The sequence below is a fragment of the Heterodontus francisci genome, chromosome 4, assembly GCF_036365525.1.
Source record: "Heterodontus francisci isolate sHetFra1 chromosome 4, sHetFra1.hap1, whole genome shotgun sequence".
NCBI classification, from domain to species: domain Eukaryota; kingdom Metazoa; phylum Chordata; class Chondrichthyes; order Heterodontiformes; family Heterodontidae; genus Heterodontus; species Heterodontus francisci.
In genome coordinates this window covers 121,261,103-121,284,561 of record NC_090374.1, presented here as the reverse complement: position 1 = coordinate 121,284,561, position 23,459 = coordinate 121,261,103, and the positions used below count along the sequence as shown (strand labels likewise).

The window sequence follows — 23,459 nt, the reverse complement described above, 5'->3', positions numbered from 1 at the left end:
AACAACAACTTGTATTTATACAGCACACTTAAAGAGGGCTGGCACAGGAGCGTTAACAAAAACACACGAGATATTAGGACATGTGACCAAAAGCTTGGTCAAAGGGGTAGGTTTTAAGGAAATCTTAAAGGAGAGAGGGAGAGAGGTAGAGAGGAAGAGAAGTTTTGGGGGGGGGGCGGGGGGTGGAGAATTCCAGACCTTACAGCCTTGGCAGCTGAAAGCATGGCTGCAAATGGTCCAGTGAAGAAAATTGGGGATGTGCAATAATCCATATTTGGAGCAGCGCAGAGATCTCAGAGGGTTGTCGGGTGGTATTTATCACAGAACAAGGCCTGCCGGGTACCTTCCAGGCTGCTACATGGCCATGCACCCACGCAGCTTAGCGGGAACATTGCTTCAGAGTTAACAATGCTGTTACAGGAGAACTGAATTCCATCACTGTCTTCACCCAATGTCTACACGCCTGATCAAATGGGTATCGTTCATCTAATGATGAATAGGTTTTCCTTTGGAAAGGATGTCAGTCACAAAAATCATAGAATCATTACAGCGCAGAAGGAGGCCATTCAGCCAGTGTCCACACCGGTTCTCCAAAAGAGCAATTCACTCAGTTCCATTCCCCTGCCTTCTCCCTAAAACCCTGCACATTCTTCCTTCTCATACAACTGTCCAATTCCCTTTTGAATGTTTTAGTTGAACCTGCCTCCACCACATTCTCAGATCGTGCATTCCAGACCTTAACCACTCGCTGTGTGAAAAAGTCTTTCCTCGTGTCACTTTTGCTTCTCTTACCAATTACCAACTTAAATCTGTGCCATCACATTCTCTATCTTTTCACAAGTGGGAACAGTTTCTCTCTATCTACTCTGTCCAGACCCCTCATGATTTTGAATATCTCTACCAAATCACCTCTCAGTCTTCTCTGCTCCAAGGAAAACAGTTCTAACTTCTCCAGTCTATCTTCGTAACGGAAGTTCCTCATGCCTGGAACCATTCTCGTGAATCTTTTCTGTACTCTCTCCAATGCCCCCACACATCTTTACTAAAGTGTGATGCCCAGAACTGGATGCAAAGCTCCAGCTTGGTAAGCAGTGCACCAATTTCTCCTGCGAGAAGCTGCAAGACTTGTCTGGTATAGGAGTAGAATGGCAAAATCTTGATTGTAATGATAAAGCATTGTGCAATTGTGCATTATTGTAATATAATCTTATGTGCAAATATAAAACAAAACATGCATTAAAGTAGAAAAGCTTTAATGATAATGGCATTACCTTATTAGATACATCAAGGCTGCAATTCGCATCACAAAGAGCCATAACGATAGCTAAGTTGCCATCTTTGCAGGCGACATGTAAAGCTGAATTACCATGTAGATCTTGTACATCTATGAAGCATCCTTGATTTAGTAGGTACTTCACCACCTCGATTTGACATCTTCGTACTGCTAGGTGCAGGGCTGTGTGACCATCCTTAAAAAAAAATCAAATGCAAACTTTTACAGCTCTAACATAACACATCGGAGTAGAAATTGGTACTTGTTGCGCCCATTTTTCGGGTGTGAAATGGGCGCAAAGCATTTCAATTTAGCAGTGGGACGGCCCATGCCCAATCTGCAGAGGCATTGGTCCTATGCCAAATTTGTGTGGCCCATTTTAACGTTGTCCTGGAAGAATGCCTAAAAGTAGGTGTCAGGCTCCTTGAATATGTAAATTAGGGGCTTGATGTCTGTTAAAGTACCCTTTTGACAAATTCATTACCTCATGAGTGGGGTAGGAGTCATGTTTTCTGCACTCAGGATTCTTCAGCGACTCCTGTCCATTTGATAAGTTGAATTTTTTTTCCCCCTATAGCATGCAGGAGTGCTCCCCTGACTCGAGAGGTCATGCCGCCCCCAGCGTTGATTCAGGGCCCAAAAATAGGCTCAGTCCAATTTTACCCAATATGCAATAGGGACCTTATTATGAAAGGGTGAATGTGGCATAAAAAGGGGATTCTTGTTTAGGAAAGGGATGATCTGGAAAAAAATCCAAATAAAATGGCAGACTACCCCCATCAACTCCAACTCTCAAGCTGTTCACAGTTAATGGTGCACTTGATGTGACTTTTAGTAACACGTAGTACCAACCATGTCCTGAACATGGCAGCTGCATGTGAGGAAACTGGTCACACCACCAGTTGATGGAACTTTCCCATCACAATCTGTACTAAATGGAGAAAAACTTTAACTGACATGCCATTTGCTAAAAACTTGGATTAATATCACATACTTGGGAAATTTCGAAGCAAAAGCAAGAAGGTCTTTGCAAACATGTTCCAAGCGTTACTTTAGGAATTTTCTAAAAAAAAATAGCAGCAGAGAAGCAACTTCAGGCCCAACTTGCAAATAAACAGCCTATTTGTCGAATTCTGCCTCCCTAATCTCCTTGTGGAATCTTTGCAATTTCACTTAATTTTCGGCTTGAGTACAATAACTGCAAAGCACCTGCATTCACCAGTTTCTCTTCCCAATTTACTCCATTTCGGTTTCCTGCGCAGTAATTCTCCTTCCCCAAACCCTCTTTCAGATTTCACCTATTGCTGGGCTGTGGTTCCACTGATACAAGTCAAGCTTTGCTTTCTTGCTGATATTTCAGCCATCAGGAATCCTGGCTGATTTTCAACACATGTGCTGCAACCAACTGTAGCACCACTACTCCCACACATGGAGATCAGCAAGCTCAGCACGACCAGTGATCAAATTTTGCACCTTGCTGGTCTGCCAACGTCAGCTATTCACTGCTTAAACCAGTTGAGCCTACTCTTCCTATTCAAAAGCAATGATAGATCAACTGGGCTATAACCCCCACAGTTGCATACTCACATACCTATCCATCATATGAGAGAGTGGATAGAAAGTACTGGTGGCATTTTCACCGGTGCATTGGGAGGAAGTGAACAGCCTCATAACAGAACCCGGTTGCATCCCCACCCAACTTCTGTTTTCCAAGGATTGCAGCAAAGACCTTCCCAGTCTATATTGCTCACTACCATATTATTCTTTTATATCTTAAGGGTTCACATGCAAGTTCAGAGGAAAGAAAACATGCATCTGTAATCTAAAATTTGATTTGCGAACCTTTCTTTTTTGACATTGTAACAAACATTTTAAGGACTTAACTTAATTTCACCATTTGAAGCATTACAGAAAATCTAAAACCTGACCTTTTGGTTCCTTAGTGGCTGATGACTGGTATTAGCTCACTGGTTGCGAAGGTTTGAAAGTCCAAATGAGCTATTTTGACAGATTAAGACATCCGCAATTTGCGTGCCATTTCTGCTTACATAGGCAATTGTGGGAATGAAAATCATTTGTTTGCAACCATTACACATACATTCAGTGGAATAACGCAATGGTTGGAGAAATTCAATGCAGACCAACCCATAATCTTACTTTCACAAGTGTTACACTTGCACTGCACATTTTCTGGCACATCCTCACTCATTGTATGCAGGTACTTGCTGATGTTGGCAGAACAGCATAACCAAAACACATGCTCTTACAATTTCATTTATTCACTTTAGAATGCAGGAGATCAGCATCCATGTACAACTCCATGCATTTTCTCTTGTAACCCTGCTCTCATCACTTTTTGTGCGTTTACAATTCTGCTGCTGGGATGAGAGCCAGATTTAACTATGTAAACATGGGATGCCTGCACATGGTTGCTAGTCTCCATCAATCCCAACTGAACAAGTGTCTGTAAAAGTGCTTACCCGCCTTACTGCAGGGATTACCTGCAGGAAGTAATCATAGCAATCTGAGGAGAATGGGTCTGCCCTGACAATGATATTAAGCGTGACTCGTGCTTAATCCTGCATGTGTCAAGAGCACAGCAACATGACCGATGCTTTAATATCACTTTTGCAAGAACAAATGTAAACAATATAGGGCTATTGTGGATACAGGAAAAGAGCAGCACAATGTGCAAGCAGTCACTGGTGGCAATGGTGATCTTCACTGGCTTTACTGCCAAAATAGCATAAGATAAGAAATAGGAGCAGGAGTATGCCCCGTCGCGCCTGCTCCGCCATTCAGTAAGATCAAGGCTGATAGGACTGTGGCTTTAACTCAACTTTCCTGCCAGCCCCTCCACAAATTTGTCTAACTCAGCCTTGAATATATTCAACAACCCAGCCTCCACTGCTCTCTGGGAAAGTGAATTCCAAAGATTAACGACCCTCAGAAGAAATTCCTCCTCATCTCAGTCTTAAATGGGATGAAGTGATTTATGACTAAACCAAATCAGGAGTACATCCCTATGAATCTCCTTTAATTAAGTTCAAACCAGACAAACTCTTATAGACACTTATTTGGGTCCAAAGAATTGAACTAGTTTTCTCTCAAAGAAAGAAAACCACCAGAGAATATTGCCATCTTTTGGATAGCCTATTTTTAAATAATTATGGTAAAGTCGTAAATATCCCAGATATTTTCAGGTTCTGGGAAGCTCTCTTCAATACGTATCTCTCCACTTAAAGAGACACAGAAAGGGGGTTCTTGTAGTTGTATACAGAATGCTACAAGAGATGATTTATTAAATTTACCATACAATACACTTTTAAGTGGATAAGTATACTACAATATCAAAGATTACTAAGAGATGTAAAACATCTTATTTCTAAAATAGAATCCAAAAGTTCAATCTTGACAAAGTTACAGCAAAATATCTTAGAATATCCATCAAAATTCAAAGTAAACTGTTACCTTAAATTCCCCGAGTAAGCCTCCTGCTTAACAAGACAAAACACTCTGTTAAGAGCAGAACTCTATCATGCAGTCAGCCGTTCTTACCATAGGTTGAGAAGCATTGATGAGGAATTTTTTTTTTAACCCACTGATTTTTTTGAGTCAAAGCTCTCATGTTTATACTGTTTATAATCTATTAACACATCTTTTGGAATATAGGTGTTACCTTACTTATTCCCAATTAATTATCTGCTGAGAATTCCCTTCTCATGAAGTTGTGAGCTTTTATCTAGTCAAAATGTTTGGACTTAATTTTATAAATGTGTTTTACACTTAAAAGATTTTTAATTAAATTTGTGCAGTAATGTTTTCCTTTTTGGGCTAAATTGGGTTTACGTGGCATCTGTTTTTGTTGGTAACAATCCATTTTGTGATTGATCATCTGTGATGGTTCTTTGATGGTATCTCATACCATCTCCTTAAGTCAGTCTGTCTATATCATTATCATCAACTAATTAGGATTATAGTTATCAGCATGTATAGCTTGTCTCGGTATGTTTCCAATGTGGCAGAGACCTTGGAATGGATATTTTTACAACTTAAAAAGGTGTTTCTGGTACACATTCCATTGTAACAGGGATGTTCATGGATTTTTAACTCTGCCCTTAAAGAGAATTTCAGTGAGTCTTGAAAACTGACCATTTATTCAATCTGTAACTCTAAAAGATATAATGTATTAATTATACCTAAATTATACCTAATTAAGCCTATTATACCTATATTTCATCACAAGGAGACCCCTTACTTTTAAACTGTGGCCCCTAGTTCTAGATTCCCCCATGTCTCCCCTGTCATGCCCCCTCAGAAACTTATATGTTTCAAGAATACCACCTCTCAGTCTTCAAAACACGAATGAGTATAGACTCAACCTTTCCTCATAAGACAATCCCTTCATCCCAGGAATCAGCCTAGTGAACCTTCTCTGAACTGCCTCCAATGCAAGACTATCCCTTAAGTAAGGAGACCAAAACTGTATGAAGTACTCTAGATGTGGTCTCACCAATGCCCTGTACAGCTGTAGTAAGACTTGTCTACTTTTAAACTCCATCCCCTTTGCAATAAAGGCCAACATTCCAGTTGCCTTCCTAATTATTTGCTGTACTGCATGCTAACGTTTTGAGATTCATGTACAATGACACCCAGATCACTGTACCGCAACATTCTATAGTCTCTCCATGTAAATGATATTCTGCTTTTCTGCTCTTCCTACCAGAGTGGACAACCTCACATTTTCCCACATTATATTCCATTTGCCAAATTTCTGCCCACTCACTTAACCTATCTGTATTTCTTTGCAGACACTTTGTGTCCTCCTCACAACTTGCTTTCCTACCTATCTTTGTATCAGCAGCAAATTTGGCTACAATACACTCAGTCCCTTCATCCAAGTCATCAATATCGATCGTAAATAGTTGAGACCCAGCACTTAACCCTGTGGCACTCCACTAGTTACTGTTTGCCAACCTGAAAATGCCCCATTTATTCCGAGTCCGTTTCCTGTTAGTTAGCCAATCCTCTATCCATGCTAATATATCACACCCAACACCATGAGCTCTTTTCTTGTGCAGTAACCTTTTATGTGGCACCTTATCACATGTCTTTTGGAAATCCAAATAGACGACATCTACTGGTTCTCCTTTATCCACGCTGTTTGTTACATCCTCAAAGAACTCTGATAAATTTGTCAAACACGATTTCCCTTTCATAAAACCATGTTGACTCTGTCTGATTGTATTATTATTTTCTAAATGTCCTGCTCCTACTTCCTTAATAATGGATTCTAGCATTTTCCCAATGACAGATGTTTGACTAACTCGCCTATAGTTTCCTGATTTCGGTCTCCTTCCTTTTGTAAACAGAGGTGTTACATTTGCAGTTTTCCAAACCACTGGTACCTTTCCAGAATCTAGGGAATTTTGGAAGATTACATCTACTATCTCTGCAGCTACTTTCTTTAAGTTTTAGGGTCCTCCCTCCTTTTTCCCCTCCTGATTTTCTACTATTCTTGGGATGCTTTCTGTGTCTTCTACTGTGAAGATAGATATAAAATACTTGTTCAAAGTCTCTGCCATTTCTCTGTTTCCCATTAATTCCCCAAGCTCATGCTCAAAGGGACCAAAGCCTACTTTAGCTGCTGTTTTCCTTTTCATATACTGTACTGCGTTTTAAAAAAAATATTTCTTGCTAGTTTACTCTGATACCCTAATTTCTCCCTCTATTGTCTTTTAGCCATCCATTGCTGGTTTCTAAAATCTTCCCAATCCTCTGGCCTACCACTAATCTTCACAGCATTGTTCACCTCTTCTCTCAATTTGAAACAATCCTTAACTTCCTTAGGTAGCCACGGATGGTGCAATCCTTCTCATTGGGTCTTTCTCAATGGAATATATCTTTGTTGAGAGTCATGAACTATCTCCTTAAATGTCTGCCACTACTTCTCTACTGTCTTACCTGTTAACCTATTTTCCCAGTCCACTTTAGCCAACTGACTTCACAGCCTTGTAACTGCCTTTATTTGTTTAAGACACTAGTTTCAGACCCAAATTTCTCACCCTCAAATTGAATGTGAAATTCAATCAGGTTATGATCACTCGTTTAGAGGATCCTTTACTAGGAGGTCATTAATCAATCTGGTCTCATTATACATTACCAGGTCTAAAAAGAACCTGCTCCCGGGTTGGTTCTGGAATGTATTGTTCGAAGAAACTATCCCGAATATATTCTATGAATGCATCATGCAGGCTACCTTTGCCAATTTGATTTGTCCAATTGATATAAAGATTAAAATAACCCAGGATTACTGTAGTACCTTTCTTACAAGCCCCCATTATTTCTCAATTTATACTCTGTCCAACAGTGTGGCTACTGATAGGGGACCTATAAACTACTCCCACCAGTGACTTCTTTGTTATTTCATGTCTCCACCCAAACAGATTCTAGATCTTGATCTTCTGAGCCAAGATCATTTCTCACTACTGTACTGATCTCATCCTTTACTAACAGAGCTACTCACCTCCATTTCCTTTCTTCCTATCCTTCCAAAATACAAATACCATTGAAAATTCAGTTCCCAGTCTTGATTACTTTGCAACCACGTCCCTGTAATGGCCATCATACTCATTTATTTCAATTTGAGCCATCAATTCATCCATCTTGTTGCACGCATTCAGATAAAGAGCCTTTAATTGTCTTTTTTTTACCATTTTTCTCTACTCTGACCTTATTTGGTGGTGCACTCTTATGTTTGTACACTCTGTTCCTTTCTGTCACACTCATATTGCTACCCTGCTTGGTCCTTTCTTGTTAATTTTCCAAATCTCCCCTCACGTGAACAGGCACCCCCCCTCCCCAACTATTTATTTTAAAACTTCTCTACAGCCCGAGTTATAGCACATAACCAAGATTCCAATCAACTAGCTCCATGGCTAGCGACAAAGCCTATAAAAAGCACATCAACCACAGTGTGCATGCGAAAATCAATCATTCCTGAAAGGAAATTGTTTGTAACATTATGAAGTTGGAAATTCAAAGGTTTCATATGTTTAAAACTAACCGTGTCAATTTCGTCCACGTCGGCATTATGTTCCATCAAACACTCCACAATATCCACATAGCCTCTCGCTGCTGCAGTCAGGAGGGGAGTCTCTCCTTCTTTATTTTTAATGTGAACAGAACAGTCAGCTTCACAGAGTGCTTTTGCCACAGCATAGTAACCATGCCAAGCTGCACAGTGCAAAGGGGTTTCTTGGTCCTACAGCAATGAAAAGAAAAAAGGGTTACGATTTAAACAAAAACACTAAATAAATTAAGCACACATTTAAAAAAAAAATTAAACACAACAAAAATAAAGTATTAAGTGATAATGAAACTAGAAATGCTGTACCAGAGTGTTGGGATATTGTAACTGTGCAATTGCATGGGACTAAGCATATTCAGTGATAAGTATTATCTAGTAAAACATAGGGCCCCCAAGTCGAACTTATGCACAGGGCTCCTGCAAGGCAACCAGCACTTCTGACCTGTGCATGTACGACTGTACCAAATAAAGCGTAGGTCGAATGAACGGAGACTAAAGGAGTATGTTAAACCTCTAGCATAAATTCAATGGAGCTTGTCAGCCTATCACTGCTATTTAGTTTTATGTTTCAGTTCTAAACTTAAATTTGTGTTTTTTCCGTTAACAAACATTAACAATGAACAACTGGAGGAAAACAACTATTCAGCAAATAACTTCAAATTTGGTTCAATGTATAATTTGCACAATGTAAATAAATCACAGATTTAACGTGTGCAATGTCTAATCACTCAAATACTATACAATGACAGTTGAACCTCTCCAATACACTACTGCAAGTTTATAACAGACATTAATCTTATTCAAGTACTGGTATGGGAAATTCTGTTGTGCAATGAATCAAAGTTGCAGACAGAATGGGTCTATTCACAGAGTAGGCAAGTTATAGTTAGATCATTTATAAAAAGCAGAAATAACTTACTACTTCAAATACTTAAAATACATGGAAAGAAACAGATTAAAGCAATTATAGCCTGGATTTCATGGTCAGCAACGAAATGACATTGCTCGCCAAGGACCTTGATGGAAGCTGCTCACAAAGATCTAGTGTGAATTTCTCCTTTTCCAAAGTTAGTTTTAATCTGGCACCAATTCAAGGGGATCTCCAGGCATCCAGCAATAATTATGTCATCAAGCAAGGTAAGCAGCCAATCACATTGAAATATTCTAACAGACAGCAATCCAGACAGTATAATGCACTGATTAGACCTTACTTTTAATTAAATTTTATAGACAGCAAAATAAATAATTGAGACATACACATGGGATTAAGGTAGAAACTAAAATATCAAACTTTAAAAAAATATATACTTAAAAATGTGGGATTTACCAAATTAAAATTTGATATTCCACAACTATAAAATCATGGGAGACAGCGGTGTTGTGGTGTCACTGAACTAGTAATCCAGAGGCACAGACTAATGCCCTGGAGACATGGGTTTAAATACTACCATGGCAGCTGGTGGAATTTATATTCAATTAATTAATGAAAATAACCTGGAATTGAAAGCTAGTCTCAGTAACAATGCCATGAAACTATTAATTGCTGTAAAAACCCATCTTGTTCCTAATGTCCTTTAGGGAAGGAAATCCGCCGTCCTTACCCGGTCTGGTCTACATGTGACTCCTGACCCACAGCAATGTGGTTGACTCTTAACTGTCCTCTAAAATGGTCCAGCAATCCATTTAGTTGTCAAAGGAAATTAGGGACGGGCAACTAATGCTGGCCTTTCCAGTGACGCCCAAATCTCATGAAAGAACCAAAAAAAAAAGTTTTTCAGGGCAAGTGAGGCTATTCAGTAGTAATTATGAACTTAGTACTTTGTTAAAAACTCAAGTTACACCTCATTCAAGGGTTTTTACAGTGAGACTAATAGGGCACCTTTGCATGAATCCTAATTGAATGCACATTGTGGAGGGGGTGGGGATCAGACTTCAACAGCACATTCTAAAGGGAAGCATAGAATCACCGACAGCAACAACTTAATTTCTGTGTTTAACTGCACCCTTGCGGACTACAGAAGTTGCTGTCACTTTCAGTGGAGTAAGTGATAACAAATGCCGACAGTTCTGCCATACCATGACCGCAAAATTCAGGCCAATCATTACCTCTCCTTTGCACTCTGTGGTTTGACACAATTTTATTGCTAAGTGGCATTTGAATTAGAGATAAGAACACATGAATTAAGAGCACGAATAGGCCACTTGGCTCCTCGAGCCTGCTCCGCCATTCAATAAGATCATAGCTGATCTGATTGTAACCTCAACTCCACATTCCCAACTGCCCCCGATAACCTTTCACCCCTTGCTTATCTAGAATCTATCTACCTCTACCTTAAAAATATTTGCAGACTCTGCTTCCACTGCCTTTTGAGGAAGAGAATTCCAAAGACTCACAACTCTGAGAAAAAGTTTCTCCTCCTCCTCTGTCTTGAATGGGCGACCCCTTATTTTTGAACAGTGACCCCTTGTTCTAGATTCAAGACCCCTCAGGATCTTATATGTTTCAATCAAGTTGCCTTACTCTTCTAAATTCCAGTGGATACAAGCCTAGCCTGTCCAACCTTTCCTCGTAAGACAACCCGCCCATTCCAGGAATTAGTCTAGTAAACCTTCGCTGAACTGCTTCCACTGCATTTACATCCTTCCTTAAATAAGGAGACCAATACTGTACACAGTACTCCAGATGTGGTCTCACCAATGCCCTGAATAACTGGAGCGTAACCTTCCTACTTTTGTATTCAATTCCCTTCGCAGCAAATGATAACATTCTATTAGCTTTCCTAATTACTTGCTGAACGTGCATACTAACCTTTTGCGATTCATACACTAGGACACCCAGACCATCTGCATCTGAGCTCTGCAATCTCTCAACATTTAGATAATATGCTTCTTTTTTATTCTTCCTGCCAAAATGGACAATTTCACATTTTCCCACATTATATTCCATTTGCCAGATCTTTGCCCACTCACTTAACCTATCGATATCCCTTTGTAGCCTCATGTCCTCTTCACAACTTACTTTCCTCCCTATCTTTGTGTCATCAGCAAATTTAGCAACCATACCTTCTGTCCCTTCATCTAAGCCATTTATATAAATTGTAAACAGTTGAGGCCTCAGCACACATCCCTGTGGCACACAACTCATTACACCTCGCCAACCAGAAAACGACCCATTATGCCTACTCTGTTTCCTGTTAGCTAGCCAATCTTCTATCCATGCCTAAATCTTACCCCCTACACCATGAGCTTTTATTTTCCGCAATAACCTTTGATGTGGCACCTTATCAAATGTCTTCTGGAAATCTAGGTACAATACAGCCATAGAATACATCCATAGATTATTATGGTCATGTTTGTGGAACTGGGCAGTGTGACTGGCTGACAAGTTGGTTTAATTCACAAAACCTGTCTTTTAATTACCAATGACTCAGCATTTTCAAAAATCATACATCATACTTGATTGCTTTTAAATGAATGTCAGAGTGTTCCTCATCATACAAGGAATGATCATCACATGCAATAGATTTAACAGTTGGTTGTTGTGTTGGAGGAATTCTGGGTGGATCAGCTAAGGTGGGGTGAAAGGCCTCAGAGTCCCCATCTGTATCTGATGGTGATAATGCAGTGTCAAAACTTTTTTTTTTTAAAGAACGGAAAGAAAAATAAAAGCTAATGAGCTCATCCAATGGCTGAACTGGAAACTGCAATGCACGGTGTGATGGGAGGCGGGACAGTTCTAGGTTCGATTCTGGGTCTCTGATTGGTAAGCTGATCTCAGCTAAAATCGTAGCAATGGGAAGAATGAATCACCAAGGAACTCCTCTCCATATCTAGTGGCCCTTGCTAAAGTGTAAATATGTGGAAACTGGACAGGGGCAGAATCAGGCTTGGGTGTGATGCCCCCTATAGACCAACAGCCTGGTAACAACAGTTAATGGGATTGGACACAAATAAACCATTCCTGAAAAGTACCATACCTCAGCACAAAGGGTAAATTAGGGGAAGAAAAAGTCTTCAAACAAGAACATTCATTATAAGGTGACAGTGTGAGTGAATGTCACACTGAAAAGCTTTTGCAAGATTATTTAACCTGCTCTTACATACCTGAGCTGCAACTGTTCATGAATTGTATTGTAGTTTGAACAGAAACAGATTTTGTATTATTTCTATAAAATGCTTTCAATCACTTTTCTTCATTTATATCATCTAATTTTAGCACTATTTTTCTCACTACTGATGGAGAGAACTCTACCTGATCTACACAAGCTGGCTATTGAGATGTATGAGAAATTCCCAGGATGTTCTGAATCCATCGTTGCAGAAAATACTGCCCTTAGGTCTGATCCCTCTTTTGTTGTACAATACACCCAAGATTGAGAATGTGTAGGGAATTATGTGTCCAAATAGGCTTCCTACCATTCAATGATACAGTTCAGTAAAATTCTCTCATTTAGAGTCGCAGCAGCAATTATACTGCACACATAAAAACATACATACATAATTGAGGGTGATGGGGGTCTGGAACTCACTGACTGAAAGGATGGTAGAGGCAGAAACCCTCAATGCATTTAAAGAACACTTGGATATGCACTTGAGGTGCTGTAACCTACAGGGGTACAGACCACGAACTGGAAGCTGCGATTAGGCTGGATAGCTCTTCTTTGGCAAGCAAGGACACAATGGGCTGAATGGCCACCATGTCTGTGTTGTAAATCTTTCGATTACTTTTGTATATTTCTTGCAGCTGTTAAGCGCCTTCTGCTAAAAACAAAAAAAAAAATCCATACTCTAACAACACAGGACATTTAATTCATTTCCTATAAGTAACTTCCTGGTTTCAATTTCCAAAGGGAGGAAAGAAAAAAAATTAGAGGGTACCTTCCAACAAGTAGCAAGAATAGTATTACCAAATGTCAGGAAACAATTAGGGCATCCATTCCTCAGTTGACAAATGTTGTGTTATGTAGGGACAAAAAGAGAACGGTTATAAGATTGCCAGCCCATGAAGAGGGAAAAAAAAAAAAATCAGTATTCTGCAAATGACACACTACTTCAGTCCTCAAGTACCAAAAACTATTCAAAGTATACCCATCATTGGATGTACTAAGCCACACAGACTGGGCAAGATCCCCGATTAAGTGTTGAGTTAGTTTATCCAACTGAGCCAGTAGTTGAGGCACAACAAAAATCGGCCTCACTGTCCCCAGCCTATGAAAGGGAAGGTTAAAAAAAACAAAAGGTCCTGCTTCAGATCATTTCTAGTAATTCTTGTTGGAAAGTATTATGTGGACATCAGTTGAAGACAGAGTGAGGGCTAGATGTGATGCTCCCAATGTGAAAAAGGCCATCAACAGCCCATGTCCAGATTACACCAAGAATGGCCATTTGGATAAGGTATTGGAGGGCTCTGGCACCAACAGAACAGTGCTCCAGGAGTCACCATCTTCAGGTCAGATTGAAGGGAAAAAACATTTTAGAAAAAAAGGAAACTACGTAAACAAAGTAAAAAGGATTACTAAAAAGATGTGTGGAATCTAATGTTAAAACCTACACATTTTTTTTGATTAATTTCAGATTTTAAGAAATGTTTGTTGAATTCAATCTATTCCAGTCTACAGAGGTGATGCATATTTAATGAATAAAAGCCATTTAAAAAGTGCTTACTGCTTTTAGGACAACAGATGCATCAACATTTACTTGTTTATGTAATGTGCCTGTCAACTGCAAACTCAATCTATACAGTTTCATTTTCAGAATAGAGGAACTAATTTTCAACTTTCATTTGTTACATATCAAATCTAGTTCCTCAACAATCTCTTTGGAACAGAAATGGCTGGAATGAGACACAAAACTGGATTATATTCTGAGCAGGATTCCTTATTCCAGCACTATTCCGTATTCACTTTGTGATCATGAATTAGCTGGTTATGTGCAAGTAGCAGTACAAAAGGATGACCCAAAAAAGCCAAACCGAATTGTTTGTTGATAATATTGGGACAGGAATTGAGATTTAATTGAAGTGCCATTTGTGAAGCAGTAGATCAATTTTATAAGCCTTACCCTGTCTTGAAGATTAGGATTAACCCCAACGTTGCAGAGGTACTGTACCACTTCCACATTACCATAGCGGGCAGCCACATGGAGGGCAGTTTCACCGGACTGCAGTGAAATAGAAACAAAACGAAAAATTCAAAAACCTGGTTGTACATGAATTCAAATTCAGTATGTCATTCGGAGTTTAACTTCCCTTTATAAAGGATTCATTTTATAAGGGCATTTGCTGTCGCGCTTTCTGAATGCAAAGTATTTAAAAATGCATCAGTACTCAACTACTCAAAACACTAAAGCAGAAATAGAACATCTTTGGACAAGCAGATAAGTGGTTTACCGGTATTTCAGCAGCTCTTGTTTAATATGGTTGAACCTATAGGAAATCAAACTAAAGACTGGAAAGAACCTAAAATTTGGCGGGGAGATTCGATGGGGTGGGTGGGGGAAGGTCGGTGGTGGTGTGGAGGGGAGATATAGGAGGGGGAAAAGAGTGAGAAGGAGAAGAGCTGAAAATTGGGAAGTTCAACTGATCCAAGAATAAGATTCTGTAGACATTACTATAATTAGGTCACCCTCTTGACATTGTTAAAGACCAGGTGAGAAAGAGGTCTAGGGGTTCCCTTTCAGCCTTCACCTGGTCTTACTGCAACAGGGTTTAATTTTAAAACACACCGTGTTTTTAGCTCCCCCTTGGTGAATCCTTGTTCACCGCTTTCCAATTATAAGGTGAAGAAACCAGCACAAACAGGCTTGCTTACGTTTAAAGAAGAAAAGTTGAAATTTATTAAACTTAAAAAGTCTAATTCGGTTAATGCCTACAGATACACGTCGTGCCCCATGCTAGCATACGTATGCAATACACACATGCAAAGAGAGACAGAAAAGAGAAGAAAAAATAAAGTGGAAAAGTTTGAGGCAATATCTGAAGAGTTGTTATGATTCTTCGAGCTCACTGTATAGTCCTTGATTGTAGGTAGATCTTGCTTTTCGTTGGGGCCCAGTATTGTTCTTAAATCTTGTTCGCTGTAGGAGACTTTTCTCTCTTGGGTTCATGTGTCTTCAGTGGATTCAGAGGCTTGTGAGAAAGCGATGGGAGCATGCAGGAGAGATCATCAGTCCAGAAGCAAAGACACACTGCCCAAACGGTTTGTACAAATTCAAAAAACTTAGGTTGCCCAGCAGGTTAGTCATGTGACTATCTGGTTTGACCATGTCCGTTTGTGTATTCAGTCATCTTAGCAGTCAACCTGGAACGTGAGCTCCCCCACCTTCAGAAGTCCATTGTGGGTTGAATGTATCAAAGAATGGCTGCTTTGTCCTTCCAAACACTGTCTGTTGATACGCAAATGTCTTTTCCAGCCATGGCTAATCTGTTTAACAAGTCCTTTCTTCACTCCAGTAACAGTTTAAAATCAATGTTCATGACAAAATTAATGCGCTTCCTTCTTGGCAGGCAGGGGGCCCATCATGACAACATGAAAGCCTAAACAAGTGCAATAGTGTATGCAAGTGGGTTTGCATACAGTTTTACAGATTGAATAATTTGGAATGGTTTGAAATTAGTCATATCTTGGCATATATTTGTGTGTGTGAAGTTATGCATTGTCCACATTTTGAAATAAAAACCAGAAATGCTGGAAACACTCAGCAGCATCTGTGGAGAGAGAAGCAGAGTTAACGTTTCAGGTCAGTGACCCTTCTTCAGAACTGGACTTCAGTCCATATTTTGAATGTACTTTATGTAACTCACCTTGCAGGCTGCCAGCAAAATCTCCAATTACAGTATATGGCATGACATTAATGCCTAAGAATATCAGTGCAGTCTACACTGAAATGTTCAACTCAGCGATATCAATCTATATAATTTTTTTTTAACGTCTACATTTTCTGTTTGTTTCCACATGGTTTTTCAATATATTTCTTTCTAATTGTTTTAAATTTCTTAGACTCCATTTCTTTACACATCTTCGTTGAGAAAGGCAAAGCACAGAATAGCCAATCACATCCTACAAGAGGGTCAATGTTCCTGTGAGAAAACATTCTCTAAGATGCAACTGCCACGACAGCTTCCCACTTGATTTCCACCACCATCCCAACAGAAGCAGAAAAACAAAGTGTTATGTTCTAACATACCATAATGGGTATGGTAGTACAGTGATTGTGTTACTGGACTAGTAAACAAGATCTTAAATTCCAATATGGCAAACAGAGAATTTGAATTCAGTTTAAAAATAATCTGGAAATAAAAAGCTGACATCAGCAAAAATGACCAAAATTTTCAGATAGTCATAAAAATTGCTTTTATAGAGAAGGAAACCCGCTATCCTTATCTGGTCTAGCCTATACGTTACTCTAGTCCCAAACCAACTCTTGAGCACGCTACCAAGTGGAATGAATAAAAATACTCTACAATGCTTCAGTAATGCTTTTTTTTGACCCGCTTGCAATCCTCCATCTTCCTGACACCACTGCTAACAGCATGGCCCCAAATTGCTGCTTGCTCCTGATCAGTGCTTCAATCTTGTCCCCTCTGTTACACCTCCTCCCCACAACTGTTGTTAGAAATGCCCCTCCCCAATGCAACAAAATTGATCCCATTCACTGCTAACTGTGCTCTTACAGCTCACTGCTACTGCACACATTGTTTGGCTTCCTATCCCCTCCCCAGAATCCTCTTTCGTACTTTAGATGTGCGACTTACAGGCAGCTATAATACCTTTCAGAATAAAGAGCAAAATGTTTAATAAATTGCACAAGTGTATGAATTCCGAGATTTAAAGTACTTCAAGGAATGACGCAACACATGGAAATATAGTAAACGTTGAGAATGGTAGACAGACTGATGAAATAGGCAGACACAGATGAAATTTAATACAGAAAAGTGTGAAGTGATTCATTTATGTAGGAAAATGATGAGGCAATATGACTAAATGGTACAATTTTAAAGGGGGTACAGGAATTGAGAGACCTGGAGGTGTAAGTATGCAAGTCTTTGAAGGTGGCAGAAGTTCAAGAGACAATTAAAAAGGCGTACGGAACCCTCAGCTTCATAAATAGCAGCAGAGATTGCAAAAGCAAGGCAACTATGCTAAACCTTTATAAAACGCTGGTTAGACTCCAGCTGGACTACTGTGGCTAATTCTGGGCACCACACTTTAGGACGGATATCAAGGTCACAGAGTCATAGAGAGATACAGCACTGAAACAGGTCCTTCGGCCCACCGAGTCTGTGCCGACCATCAACCACCCATTTATACTAATCCTACATTAATCCCATATTCCCTACCACATCCCCACCTTCCCTCAATTCTCCTACCACCTACCTACACTAGGGACAATTTACAAAGGCCAATTTACCTATCAACCTACAAGTCTTTGGCTGTGGGAGGAAACCGGAGCATCTGGCGGAAACTCACGCGGTCACAGGGAGAACTTGCAAACTCCGCACAGGACCGAACCCGGGTCGCTGGAGCTGTGAGGCTGCAGTGCTAACCACTGTGCCACTGTGCCAACCCAAAGGTCGTACAGAAGATGCAGAGGAAATTTACTCAAATGGTACCAGGGATAAAAGACTTCAGTTATGTGGACAGACAAGAGAAACTGGGATTATTCGCCTTCGGTGCTTTGATGGAGGTGTTCAAAATCATGAATGGTTTTGATACAAGTAAATAAGGAGAAACTTTACAGTGGCAGGAGGGTCAGTAACCAGAGGACACAGATTTATATAAATGGCAAAAGGACCAGAGGGGAAAGAAGAAAACATTTTCTTAGAAAAACATAAGTTGGGATGATCTGGAATGCATTGCCTGAAAGGGTGGTGGAAGCAGATTCAATAGTAACTTTCAAAAGGGAATTGGCTAAATAGTTGAAGGGAGAAAATCTGCATGTCTATGGGGAAAGAGCGGGGGAGCAGGTCTAATTGTAAACCTTTTTAAAAAGTGCCAGTACTGCCATGATGGGCTGAATGGCCTCCTTCTGTGCTGTATTATTCCATGACTCTTAGAAGAGTGCAGAATTATTTTACCCAGCAATTAAGATCAATATTTCTCTCTTGCCTCACGACCTGGATAAAGAAGGAAATGTTTGAGGCATATTGATGATTATGATGAACAATAAGGAAGTAACAAGAATGTGCATTTATATAATCCCCTCAATGTAGAAAAACATCCCAAGGCACTTCACAGGGATATGAGGAAAATGGCCACTGAGCCACAGAAGTAGATATTAGGCTGACTCAGGAACTGAATAATTGGAGGGTGGAGGTTAGTAATGTTGAAGGAGATTTAGCCCAATGAGACCATGGAGGGATTTAAAGAGATCCATGAGAAAATTTAATTCTCAGTTGTTGGGTACATGGGTGCCAACATTGGGCATCCAGGATAGGGAAGATGGGTGAGTGGGACATGGTGCAAGATAGAACACGAGCAGCAGAGTTTTGGACAAACTAGATTTTATGGCAGGTGAAGGATGATTGCCTTGCAAGCAGAGCATTGGAATAATTGAATCTGGAGATGACAAAGTCATGAATAAGGCTTTCAGTGGTGGATGGGACTGAGGTAGCAGCATGGATGAGTGATACTGCAGAGACGGAAAGGTCTTTCTGCTGGAGATGGTACAAGGTGAAAAACAGCTTGGAGTTGAACATAACGCTGAGATTATGAAAAGTCTGCCTCATTCCGAAACAGTGACTGGGGAGAGAGATGGGGTTGGTGGCAAAGGAACAGAGTTTGTGGCATGAGCCAAAATTAGTGGTTTAAGTTTTCATAACTTTTAGCTGAAGGAAGTTGAGACTCACCCAAGATTGCATGTCAGGCAAATAGCCTGACTGCACAGTGGCAGTGGAGGGGCAACAAATGACAGAGGACAAGTGGAGCTGGGTGCTATCAGTGTATACGTGGAAGACGTCCCCGCTTTCTTGGATAATCACCAAGGGACAATACGTAACATTACAGTGCGAGGGCCATGGATGGATCATTGAGCAACCTCCAGGGTGACGGTTTAGAGGTGAGAATAGAAGTCATTACCAAAGGTGCTCTGCCTACGATCAGATAGTAAGGGTGGAACCAAGTGATGGCAGTTCCATCAAGCTGGACAACTGAGGATAACGCAGCCGACCATTTTGGTGGTAACTTTACCTGCAACTATCTACAAAATGCATCTGTTATCCAGGAGTAATTTTTAAAATCTGTGATTAAAATGCAGATGCTGCCAATGCGGAGTAATTACCCGAAATCACATTTTATACTTTTTCTGTTGAATTTTATTAATTCTAAAAACTTTTAGGAAAATTAATTGAATCTACAGGCAAGACAATAACTTTAGTACTGCTCCCCATCAATTCATTCATAACAAAAAACTCAACCCAAATGTACCACTTTCTATATAAACTAATTTAAAAATGTATTTACTAACATTATGAAGGTAACACTAGTATTCATTTTAATTTATTTTTCTTACCTTGTCTTGTACATTCAGTGGACATTCTTTCCGATGCAAGAACTTTAATGTTTCAGTATGGCCATGCCTTGCTGCCCAATAAAGTGCATTTGAACCAGACTAGAGGCAATTGAGATTAATTTTGTGAAAAGCCATCTAAAGTACTTGATACACAAAAGAATACCAATTTTAAGGTAATTTTTTAAGATGAATTTTATTGGTCTCATTCACAAACTTCTGGATTCCCAGTCAATTAAACAAATATTCATTAAAAGATGTCTATCTAACCTGCAACTGATTTTTTACTTAAAATTGCAAGAGCTTTAGGGAAATTATATGGATACCAAGTGGCATTTTTTCTACAGCACATTACAAAATGAAACTTTTCAGTTACATACAAATATATATGTATATGTATCACATATATGACAATTCAGTGACAAGAAATAAAAGATCTTCAGTCAAAAACAAGACATTACTTTTGAGATGTTCCAGTACAAACCTTGTCCTGTATATCAATCTTTGCTCCCTTCTGGATAAGTAAGTTAAGAATCTGGATGTTTCCACAACCAGCTGCAACCATCAGGGGAGGCGTTCCATGCTGCAGAAAGATCAAACAAATAATAATGTGGTGGGAAATGGAGACTTAAGTGTCTAATTTTCCTCTTTTATTTAAACTGACTGCTTAGTGAAGGGTGCTTGTCTTACAGCTCATGGGCTAATTGCAGTCCTTGGACTGGATCCAATCCAGTACTACTTGCTGCCACAGCAGTGATTTAATTTCCCAATTCTCTCTTGCACTTCAGCCTGCCCTCTGAACCCTTGTGATTATTGTCTGTGTGCAGAGTTTCCTCAAAGTGAAGCAGCACATAATGTTACCAGTTTAAAGTAAGTTTAGTATGTTAAAGAAAAGGCGAAGAATTATTGGTGCTATTTTCAACCATTTTTCCAGCCACTTTGATGTCTCAGCAAATTTATCCTGGAAGTATTTGTGCCATACAAAAATCAAGAAATTCCCAGGTTTGAACCATGGCCTGTGCTGAATTAGCTGATCCCAGCTAGGTGCTGCAATTGACCTCAGGGCTCCTGGGATATGGCAACTAGGAAAGAAAAAGGGGGAAAAAATGCAGAGTTTCTAACTCCGTGACCTTTCCTGAAAGTGCATTGTGTGGATGTCACATATTGACATGATTGCACTTGATTTGATTCCCATTAAGGACTGTTGTTAAAAAAGTTAATGTAAATAGTAAAATGATTCCATACCATGTATAGGAATAATACCAAACATCCACATGTACCCTGATGTGACACCCAGCTCCACCTCTCCCAATTCCTCCACTGTTTGTGTGTTGTCAGACGGATTGCCAGTCAGGGGTGAATTTTAACCAAAAAGAAAACAGACTGGTTTTGGTCGGGCGGGAGGGCATTAAAATAAAAAAAAATCAGATTCTCAATCCAAATCATGCCCATTTCTGACTTTAACTGAGGCAGAAAGGTGGGTGAGCAACCGGCATGCTCCAAGGTGGTGGATTGGTACTTTTATATATGATAATGAACTTGTCATTTAGCTTATTGAATTTAATTGTGATCGTCCAGGCTTCCCGGCAGCTATATCCAAGCAAGGGCCTAGGGGATCCAAGAGGTGAGCGCCTTTACACCTACCTCCTGGATCCAGCGTACATGCTTGGTACACTTATTTAAATATCTTATTCAAGCCACAAAATTTCCAAAGTGATCTGCAAACACTAAATCTTTCAATAAATAGGTTTACCATGGAAATACCTACCTTAGATATGAATTCCTGCACTTTTACAAAGACCTGTTAATTTATCTAATGCTTTATAAACAGTGCCCAACGCATCTGTTGCGTCACTCTGCAATCCATTTTTATCTTTTTGGTTAACATTATTGTACATACACAAGTTACACACCACATGTAATCAACACAGATTCCCAGCATCTTGGGGTAGATCTTTGTCTTCACTATTTTATCATTAATAAAAATGCATTTTCACAGATGGACAGAAATCAATTTTCTATTCAAAGTATTGTCTTAATACTTAAGGAATTACTTTATTTAATTTCAAACAGATATAATTTTTTTTCCTTCATTTATAAAATTGGCTCTCCAGCCTAGTAAAATATCTATCCTCAATTTACCTTCCTTCTGTTTTGAAGGCACTGACTCATGCTGGTGTTATTGCTTTGTAGGGCCCGATAACCTTCATACTAATGACATCAAGGGGTATGGGAATAGCGTGGGAAAGTGGTGTTGAGGTAGATCATAATCTAATTGAATGGTGGAGCAGGACTGATGGGCTGAATGGCCTAGTCCTGCTCCGATGTTCCTATGTTAAATAACATGCCTCTGTGATCATACTTTACTATCGAGCCCAGATAGCAACTGTTGGCCATATAAGGCATCATATCCCAGTCCAATCCCTTCCACACCGATGTTAGTTACATACATATTGTCCTGCAGCGTCATAGGGCAGCAATTAGTTAGAGAAACACCTAACTTTTAACCTTTCTCTATCAGGGATAAAAGACCAATTTTAAATGCCCTATCACTATTCCAATGGATATTAGCCAACTCAGTACTGAAAGGGGATTGAATGCAAAAACTTGCTGATCTCTATGGCTTAGCATCACTGAATCATTATGGAGGCCCTGGTAAAATATTTACCTAGAAATTGATAGAATAAGTTAAGAACCCATCCTGATGCTTAACTGCTTGACACGGACCAGATATCTGAATATCAAAATTTGTTAGTGCGCACCATGTAAACAAAAAAGTTTTATAGTTGTTTTTGGAATCTGGACGACACCAGCTAACATGAATTACTATCCATTTCTCATTGCTCTAGCAATTGTTAGTACATCCAAGTTGCTTGCTGCACCACTTCATGGTGCATTAAGCCTAAGCCACACTGTGCTCTGGAGCCACATCACTTAGACTGATTAGAGATAACAAGTTCTTTTTCTGAAAGGACAGTAGTGAATCAGTTGTTTTTTTTTTTAATGACAACCTGCCCTTTCCGCAGTTTTTTTTCTGGCACTAGCCCAGTATCCTAACCATTATATTACCATATCCACCTGTCACTGATGGGATTGGGTACATGTAATTTAAGATTACAGAGAAAACATTGCCTCAGTTTTGTAAACTTCATCAATTTTCTATGGTGGATTAGTTTGTCTTTTAAACTCCTGAATGAGGAAGGGTCATCTGGGTGAGGTATCAGCTGGCTACTGGACCCTGTCAAGTTACTCACCAGCAAGGATCACTGTTCTTAAGAAAACAGGAGAAATTACAAGTAGAACAACCAAGAAAAGCCATCCAACCAGAAACATTTGTTCGACAGGAAATCTCAACTTTCCGGTTTATCTAGTCAGCAATCAGCTGGGCCAGGGCTTGTCTAAGAAGTCATCATTTAAAAGCATTCAAGAGAAACTGTGGTATTTCGTAAGTGATAAACACACAAAGAAGCTACTTTGTTAATGATATTGTTTCACCCTTTTATGCAAATTTTCTTTTACTTGATATTTTGTGATATCATACATCAGGTGAAATAACTCACCTGTTAAGATTACATCATGGTCAATCCATTC

At 39.6% G+C, this 23,459-nt stretch overlaps 1 protein-coding gene across 3 annotated transcripts in view; it reads right to left on the bottom strand.

Moving 5' to 3' along the window:
- Window positions 1-23,459, bottom strand: part of dapk1 (death-associated protein kinase 1) — a 209,595-nt gene that overhangs the window by 60,310 nt on the left and 125,826 nt on the right. For all 3 annotated transcript variants that reach the window (XM_068030069.1, XM_068030070.1, XM_068030071.1), the window contains 5 exons: window positions 20,353-20,451; window positions 19,872-19,970; window positions 14,424-14,522; window positions 8,340-8,537; window positions 1,272-1,469 (listed from right to left, as the gene is read on the bottom strand). In XM_068030069.1, the coding sequence (XP_067886170.1) occupies window positions 1,272-1,469; window positions 8,340-8,537; window positions 14,424-14,522; window positions 19,872-19,970; window positions 20,353-20,451 (693 nt within the window). The remainder of the gene's footprint in view (window positions 1-1,271; window positions 1,470-8,339; window positions 8,538-14,423; window positions 14,523-19,871; window positions 19,971-20,352; window positions 20,452-23,459) is intronic.